Source organism: Oncorhynchus kisutch, linkage group LG18 (assembly GCF_002021735.2).
Source record: "Oncorhynchus kisutch isolate 150728-3 linkage group LG18, Okis_V2, whole genome shotgun sequence".
In the NCBI taxonomy this organism is placed as follows: Eukaryota; Metazoa; Chordata; class Actinopteri; order Salmoniformes; family Salmonidae; genus Oncorhynchus; species Oncorhynchus kisutch.
The window spans coordinates 68,514,829-68,523,641 of record NC_034191.2 but is presented as its reverse complement, the minus strand read 5'-3'; the positions used below and the strand labels follow the sequence as shown (position 1 = coordinate 68,523,641).

General features: G+C 43.9%; 1 protein-coding gene across 2 annotated transcripts in view; it reads left to right on the top strand.

Annotated features, from left to right (window-relative positions):
- The window catches only part of LOC109909899 (ribosomal protein S6 kinase alpha-3), a 37,503-nt gene extending 28,713 nt beyond the window's left edge, over positions 1-8,790 (top strand). The window contains exons 10-23 of one of the 2 annotated variants that reach the window (XR_004204039.1): positions 317-387; positions 1,352-1,440; positions 1,564-1,628; positions 1,718-1,820; positions 1,912-2,024; positions 3,506-3,631; positions 3,757-3,846; positions 4,068-4,226; positions 4,368-4,529; positions 4,638-4,714; positions 4,803-4,920; positions 5,017-5,157; positions 5,261-7,762; positions 8,121-8,790. Coding sequence is in view for 1 of the 2 variants with exons in the window: in XM_031796599.1 (XP_031652459.1) it covers positions 317-387; positions 1,352-1,440; positions 1,564-1,628; positions 1,718-1,820; positions 1,912-2,024; positions 3,506-3,631; positions 3,757-3,846; positions 4,068-4,226; positions 4,368-4,529; positions 4,638-4,714; positions 4,803-4,920; positions 5,017-5,157; positions 5,261-5,383 (1,437 nt within the window). In the remaining variant the exon portion in view is untranslated. Of the gene's footprint in view, positions 1-316; positions 388-1,351; positions 1,441-1,563; positions 1,629-1,717; positions 1,821-1,911; positions 2,025-3,505; positions 3,632-3,756; positions 3,847-4,067; positions 4,227-4,367; positions 4,530-4,637; positions 4,715-4,802; positions 4,921-5,016; positions 5,158-5,260 lie in introns of both variants that reach the window. The other variant, XM_031796599.1, reaches the window with a different exon arrangement.
- Positions 8,791-8,813: the final 23 nt, after the last annotated feature.

Genomic DNA, 8,813 nt, shown 5'->3' with positions numbered 1-8,813 from the left:
GTTAGGTTGTAGTTAGGTGGTTTGTGTTCTGTTACAGGTTGTAGTTAGGTTGTTTGTGTTGTAGTTAGGTTGTAGTTAGGTTGTTTGTGTTGTAGTTAGTTTGTTTGTGTTGTGTTACAGGTTGTAGTTAGGTTGTTTGTGTTGTGTTACAGGTTGTAGTTAGGTTGTTTGTGTTGTGTTACAGGTTGTAGTTAGGTTGTTTGTGTTGTGCTACAGGTTGTAGTTAGGTTGTTTGTGTTGTGTTACAGGTTGTAGTTAGGTTGTTTGTGTTGTGCTACAGGTTGTAGTTAGGTTGTTTGTGTTGTGTCTCTCCCAGTTTGAGATGCTGACCGGAACGCTACCATTCCAGGGGAAAGACCGCAAGGAGACCATGAACATGATCCTCAAGTGAGTCTCTTTGACAAGGTTGACCATTTGACCATTATCATCTCACTGGAGTAGTGTGAGAGTAGTGTTCCGGAGACTAGCAAATCACTGTCAAAAGCTCTTTTCTGTTCCGGAGACTAGCAAATCACTGTCAAACGGTATTTTCTGTTCCAGAGAATAGCAAATCACTGTCAAAAGGTATTTTCTGTTCCCGGGGACTACCAAATCACTGTCAAAAGCTATTGAGGACCACCAATGTTATCAGTGAATGTAACAGATTAAAGGCCTATTATTAACATGAGAAAAAAGGTTATGTAAAATTACTTATAATACCGTTAACAATCGCAATTGTTTTTATTTTTGGAAGAAAACTAATCTAATAAAAAACTCAGAAGGCCTGTGGACCACAGGTTATAATGCTGAGGCAACCCAGGAGAAAGAGAGGGGGATTCATATTACAAGAGGTATTTGGAGCACTCAGCAGGAGGGCAGGATGGATGGACAGACTATAAGAGTGATAAAAGCAGATAATGGAGCTAGCTAAGTGGAATGTTTGACATTTATGACGGAAAGGGGGAGAGAGATAAGGAGAGTATGAGAGAGAGGGAGAGTGGAGGAGGAGAGAGATGGAATGAGAAAGAGAGGAAGGGTGCAGGAAAGGGAGAGGTGGAATGGGTGAGAGATATTTGAACACAGAGAATCATTTATCTCTCTCTCAGGGGAAAATGCTGAGAATGTTTGTTTGTCTCTCTCGGCTGCTGAGATCGTTTCTGTAAAACGCTGAGTTAGTTTCCTGTATGTATTACTGTATACTGTATAATGGACTTCAGCATTCAATCAGACTGAATACAGGTTGATATATGACGACTGTGTCAATATCCGCACTCTTTAATGTTCTCTATTTCCCCCTCTATCACTGCCTTCTCCTCTTCTGTATTCCTACCTGTCTTTCGTTACCTCACTCTCTCTCTGTCCCTCTCCTCAGGGCTAAGTTGGGGATGCCACAGTTTCTGAGTCCAGAAGCCCAGAGTCTCCTGAGGAACCTTTTCAAACGCAACCCTACTAACAGGCTAGGTAACACAATCTGATCTTAGGTCTGAGTTACGTTTTCCCCCTAATGGTTAAAGGTAGGATTGGGGGAGTTTATATGATCCTAGATCTGTGTTGAAGTGTAACTTCTGGTTCTGATCTCTGTAGGAGCCGGCCCAGACGGAGTGGAAGAGATCAAGAGACACCACTTCTACTGCACCGTAGACTGGAACGTGAGTGATGTGACGTCTCTTCTCACTGTGTTTCAGAGGCTGTAGAGTCAGTATATACCATATCATGTGTTCTCTATCTCTGTGTGTAGAAACTGTTCCGTAGAGAGCTCCACCCTCCCTTCAAACCTGCTACGGGACGACCTGACGACACCTTCTATTTCGACCCAGAGTTCACTGCTAAAACACCCAAAGGTACACACACACACACATCTCTCCGTTCCTCCACCTGTCAATTACTCATCATCTGTTGAATTTCAACCGCTTGCTTGTCTTCTGTGTGTAGATTCCCCAGGGGTTCCACCCAGTGCCAATGCCCACCAGCTGTTCCGAGGATTCAGTTTCGTAGCCATAACAACAGAAGAAGAGGCACAACCACTACAGGCTACAATAGTAAAGGTATATATATATATATATATATATATATATATATATATATATATATATATATATATATACATACATACACACACACACACATGCGAGCCCTGCATGAAATTTAGGCCACGGCCCTACCCTTGCTCGCGACATTCAGGCCTTACTCTGCCCTGGCTCGATTGCTTCTGCCAAATTTACGGCCCGGCCCTGCCCGAACACGAAATCAGAAATAACTTTCTCTCTGCTCATCTTTGTCTGTCCCCCGCTCTCTCCCTGCGCTGCTCCATGTGCTCTCTGTGTGTGAGTATCCACAGCAACGGCTTCGCTTGGCTGCTCACATGACGAGAGAGAGGCTGAGAGAGACTGAGGCTGAGAGAGACAGAGGCTGAGAGAGACAGAGGCTGAGAGAGACAGAGGCTGAGAGAGACAGAGGCTGAGAGAGACTGAGGCTGAGAGAGACTGAGGCTGAGAGAGACTGAGGCTGAGAGAGACTGAGGCTGAGAGAGACTGAGGCTGAGAGGAACAGAGGCTGAGAGAGACTGAGGCTGAGAGAGACTGAGGCTGAGAGAGACTGAGGCTGAGAGAGCTGTTTGGTAGCTCTAAACTCTGATAAAACTCACGGAATATTATTATTTTCTGAGAAATTATCTCTCCTGTCGACTCGGACAATGTTCTTGTCTTATATTTTCTGAGGTTGATCTTGTATTTTACGAGGTTGAAGCACTTCTGACACCATTTTATCATCGTAAGATATGACTGCAGACACTGCGCTGCAGCGCTCCTAACCCTAACTCCTAACCCTAACTCCTAACCCTAACTCCTAACCCTAACTCCTAACTCCTAACCCCTAACCCTAGCTCCTAACCCTAACTCCTAACCCTAGCTCCTAACCCTAACTCCTAACCCTAGCTCCTAACCCCTAACCCTAGCTCCTAACCCTAACTCCTAACCCTAGCTCCTAACTCCTAACCCTAGCTCCTAACTCCTAACCCTAGCTCCTAACCCTAACTCCTAACCCCTAACCCTAGCTCCTAACTCCTAACCCTAGCTCCTAACCCTAACTCCTAACCCTAGCTCCTAACCCTAACTCCTAACCCTAACTCCTAACCCTAACTCTTAACTCCTAACCCTAACTCCTAACCCTAACTCCTAACCCTAACTCCTAACTCTTAACTCCTAACCCTAACTCCTAACCGTAGCTCCTAACCCTAGCTCCTAACCCTAACTCCTAGCTCCTAACCCTAACTCCTAACCCTAACTCCTAACTCCTAACCCTAGCTCCTAACCCTAACTCCAAACCTAATTCTAACCTTAAACCTAATCCCCCTAGAAATAGCATTTGACCTTGTTGGGACCAACAAAATGTCCCCAGTTGGTCAAATTTTTGTTTGTTTACTATCCTTGTGAGGACTTCTGGTCCCCAGAAGTATAGTTTAACACGTCCACACTCACAGTCTTGTTATGTGTAGTTTGACATCTGTGTTGCTCATGTGTTTACGTAGCAGCTGCACAGAAATGTGTCTCAGTTTTCTGAAGCATATGAAATGAAGGAGGATATAGGACTGGGATCATACTCTGTCTGCAAACGCTGCATACACAAGACCACTGGCATGGAGTACGCAGTCAAGGTGAGACACACAGCAGAAAGCATTGATATTGCCCATTGATTGTTAGTATTCAGAGCTATACATACATAAGTGGTCTTGGTTTCAACTCCAACACATTTTTGTGTGTGTGTGTGTGTTTCACCCAGATCATCAGTAAGGCTAAGAGAGATCCAACGGAGGAGGTGGAGATTCTACTGAGATACGGACAACATCCCAACGTCATCACACTGAAGGACGTGAGTCTCACACACGCACGCACTCACACACACACACACACACACACACACCCACCCACACACACACACACACACACACACACACACACACACACACACACACACACACACACACACACACACACACACACACACACACACACACACACACACACACACACACACACACACACACACACACACACACACACACAGCTATAACCCTGTTGTCTCTGCTGTAGGTGTTTGATGATGGCAGGACAGTGTATCTTGTCACAGAGCTGATGAAGGGAGGAGAGCTGCTGGATAAGATACTGAGACAGAAGTTCTTCTCAGAGAGAGAAGCTAGTGCTGTCCTATACACCATCACCAAGACTGTTGAATACCTACACGTACAGGGGGTGAGTGTGTTTCATGTCTTTGTGTCGTTCAAGGACTTTGACACATTTCTGAGCCTCAATACTTTCTTTTTACAGCATACCTAGTTCTCATTCAATGTGTCGACGTGGGTGTGATTGACTGATTGGTTGATCATTTACCAGGTGGTGCACAGGGACCTGAAGCCCAGTAATATCCTGTATGTGGATGAGAGTGGGAACGCTGAGTCCATCAGGATCTGTGACTTTGGTTTTGCCAAGCAGCTGAGAGCTGAGAACGGCCTGCTGATGACGCCGTGCTACACAGCTAACTTTGTAGCTCCAGAGGTATGTACCGTGACTCTCTCTCTCTCTCTCTCTCTCTGTACCTCTCTCTGATGTTCTCTATGTGTGTGTACCCTCTCATCCACTAATCATACAGTATGTGTTTACTAGGTGTTGAAGAAGCAGGGTTATGATGCTGCCTGTGACATCTGGAGTCTGGGAGTCCTACTCTACACCATGCTGACAGGGTAAGACTGTGTCTGTTTTATATGTGTGAATATGGTTGTTTGTGTATTTGCAATTGTTTACCCTTCTCTCCTTTACTTTCCTCTCCAGGTTCACTCCATTTGCCAATGGTCTAGAGGACACTCCAGAGGAGATCCTGGCTCGGATCGGTACCGGGAAGTTCTCTCTGACCGGAGGGTACTGGAATTCTGTCTCAGCCGAGGCCAAGGTACACACACACCGAAGCCAAGGGAATGTTACCAACATTCAAACACGATATTCAATGGGGGATAATGTTGTAATGTTTTTGACCTCTGACCTGTAGGAGCTGGTGTCTAAGATGTTACACGTGGACCCCCACCAGCGTTTGACGGCTGGCCAGGTGTTGCGTCATCCCTGGGTCACACAACGCGACCAGCTGCCCAAATTCACACTCACCAGACAGGATGCTCCACACCTGGTCAAGGTAACACACATTCTGTCCCACTATATTTTGTCTTTTTCATATACAGTGATGTGTGTTGCAATATTTTAATGACTTCAAATAAAGTTGGATTTGATTTGTGCAGGGCGCCATGGCAGCAACCTACTCTGCCCTCAACAGGAACGTTCCACCTGTCCTGGACCCTGTGGGATGTTCCACTCTGGCCCAACGGAGGGGGGTGAAGAAACTCACATCCACTGCTCTCTGACCTTTAACCTTTCACCTCGGACTTATAACCTTGCTGGAGGTCTGTTCAGACAGATGGGCAGACCTGGTCCCTCAGGTGACCTGGACAGAACTCTGATGCACCTGGGACCCCTCTGACCCTTCTCTGTTAGGAACTAACCCAGTGGTTTCCCCCCTGGTGCCAGAGATACAGAGTATGCAGGCTTTAGAACCAGTTAGGGCTAGAACTACAGCCTGTAGCTCTGTTGGACCAGGGCTGGTGGTGACCACTAACATTGTATCGTCTCTCCAGTCTTTGCTTTGTACAATCAGCGTTGCCTCTAGATACTCAAGAGACACGTGTCAGGAACATGAATGTGCTGTATATAGATGTATGTGTGTATGTACTTCTGGGAACATTTGAGAGATACCTGCATATGCATTTAAGACCCAATTTATGATGAACTGTATAACTGTAGCTCTGTGTGTAAACCTTAAGTAGCCTCTTTAGTGACCGAGTCATTACAGGGACAAAACTAGTGATGTCATCAGAGTGAGAGCAAATGGGACCACTGACGATGCCCCCTATATTGAGACAAGCTCCTCCCAGTCAGCCACAACATCCAATCAGAGTGACGGGATTGAGGTCCAATCATGGCTTTGGTTAGGCCAGTCTGGGTACCGCCTACCCTGTCCACACCAACTCAGCTCTACAGACACTAAAGTAAACATTATCCTGGACCAGTGTTAAGCGGTGGTTAGCTGGGCAACGAGTCTGTGGCTTGCCCAGTGTGCATGTTGCTGCCTTATACAGTGTCCTCTGTAATTATTATTTTGTCTTCTATTGGCTCTATACTCAATAAGTTTGGATTTAAAATCAAACAATGACTGAGGTGAAAGTGAAGACTGTCAGCTTTCATTTGAGAGTATTTCCATCCTTATCCAGGTGAACTGTTTAGAAATTAGAGCCATTTTGTATTGAGACAAATTCACTTGTGTATTTTTTAAGTATTTGGTCCCATATTCATAGCACACCTACATCAAGGTTGTGACTCTACAAATTTGTTGGATGGATTTGCTGTTTGTTTTGGTTTTGTTTCAGATTATTTTGTGCCCAATAGAAAATAATGTTAAAGAATGTATTGGGTCATTTTGGAGGGACTTTTATTGTAAATAATAATAGAACGTTTCTGAACACTTCTACATTAATGTGGATGCTACCAATATTACAGATTATCATGAATGTATCGTGAGTAATGATGAGTGAGAAAGTCACAGATGCAAAAATATCATACCCACAAGACATGCTAACCTCCCCTGTTATTGTAATGGTGAGAGGTTAGCATGTTATATTCATATTTACAATAAAAGTCCCTCCAAAATGACCCAATACATTCTTTAGCATTAATTTATATTGGGCACAAAATCATCTGAAACAAAACCAAAACAAACAACAAATGTATCCAACAAATGTGTAGAGTCACAACCTTGATGTAGGCATTGCGTGCTAGGAATATGGGACCAAATACTTAACTTCGACTACTTTAATACACACAAGTGAATTTGTCCCAATACTATATACAAAAGGTACTGTCAGTTCTAAACGGTTCAACCGATAGGGATGAAAATACCCTCTAAATAAGGCAACAGTCTGCACTTTAACCTCATGGTCATATTTCCCAATAATCCCGGAGGACACTGTATTTCCTGGTTCCGAGGAGCATTTGAATGGATGAAGCTGTGAAGAGACTGAGTCTGGCACTGAACTGAACTGTCAATACTGTACTAGTACAGCACCTCAGGGTTCTGGGAGATGAAATACAATGCATTTTAGAAATCCATTAACTAAGTCATGTAAGCACACAGGTGGGGGTGGGAGAAGCCCTTGGATGTAGAAATATGTGGCTGGAACAGACATTATATTTTCTGATGAATTTAACCTGCTGTCTGGAATGATATGACAGTTGTGGAGGTAATCCAGTATGTTACTGTCTGGAATGATATGACAGTTGTGGAGGTAATCCAGTATGTTACTGTCTGGAATGATATGACAGTTGTGGAGGTAATCCAGTATGTTACTGTCTGGAATGATATGACAGTTGTGGAGGTAATCCAGTATGTTACTGTCTGGAATGATATGACAGTTCTGGAGGTAATCCAGTATGTTACTGTCTGGAATGATATGACAGTTGTGGAGGTAATCCAGTATGTTACTGTCTGGAATGATATGACAGTTGTGGAGGTAATCCAGTATGTTACTGTCTGGAATGATATGACAGTTGTGGAGGTAATCCAGTATGTTACTGTCTGGAATGATATGACAGTTCTGGAGGTAATCCAGTATGTTACTGTCTGGAATGATATGACAGTTGTGGAGGTAATCCAGTATGTTACTGTCTGGAATGATATGACAGTTGTGGAGGTAATCCAGTATGTTACTGTCTGGAATGATATGACAGTTGTAGAGGTAATCCAGTATGTTACTGTCTGGAATGATATGACAGTTGTGGAGGTAATCCAGTATGTTACTGTCTGGAATGATATGACAGTTGTGGAGGTAATCCAGTATGTTACTGTCTGGAATGATATGACAGTTGTGGAGGTAATCCAGTATGTTACTGTCTGGAATGATATGACAGTTGTGGAGGTAATCCAGTATGTTACTGTCTGGAATGATATGACAGTTGTGGAAGTAATCCAGTATGTTACTGTCTGGAATGATATGACAGTTGTGGAGGTAATCCAGTATGTTACTGTCTGGAATGATGACAGTTGTGGAGGTAATCCAGTATGTTACTGTCTGGAATGATATGACAGTTGTGGAGGTAATCCAGTATGTTACTGTCTGGAATGATATGACAGTTGTGGAGGTAATCCAGTATGTTACTGTCTGGGCCTGCTGGCACATGCTGACTTCTTGTCAATCCCTTTAAAGCGCTGTCTGTCTAATAGAATGAAGAAAACTGTAGCTATCAATGAATTGTAGCGGTATTATTGAACTCATGATCTGATTCTGGATCAGTAGTGAACTTCTACCTATTCAATTTCTCTCCCGCTGCTCTTCTGGATGTGTTGTAACACACACGGTCTTTGAGTTTCTGATTGACTGTTAAGTGTTTAGCTGTAAGGTTGTGTGTTTGAGCAGTTTGTATGTTGTTTTGAGAGTAGATGAGATGCATTGCTTCTCTCTTTGGGACGGTTTCCTAGACACAGATTGAACCTTGTCCTGGACTTAAAAGCAATTTCAATGGAGAATCGGTCCAAGACTAGGCACAATCTATGTCCGGGAAACCAGCCTTTTCTGTCCCAGTCTCTTTCCTCTGTCCCTGTGGAGATACAGTGTCCTTCCATCCATCCTGCTGCTACCGTCTCCTCTCTCTGGTTTTGTATCTCAGTGGAGTCACAGTAGGACTTTGTATTGAACATAATAAACAAGCCTTCAGTACACGACTCTGTGTTTTTCACTGACCAGT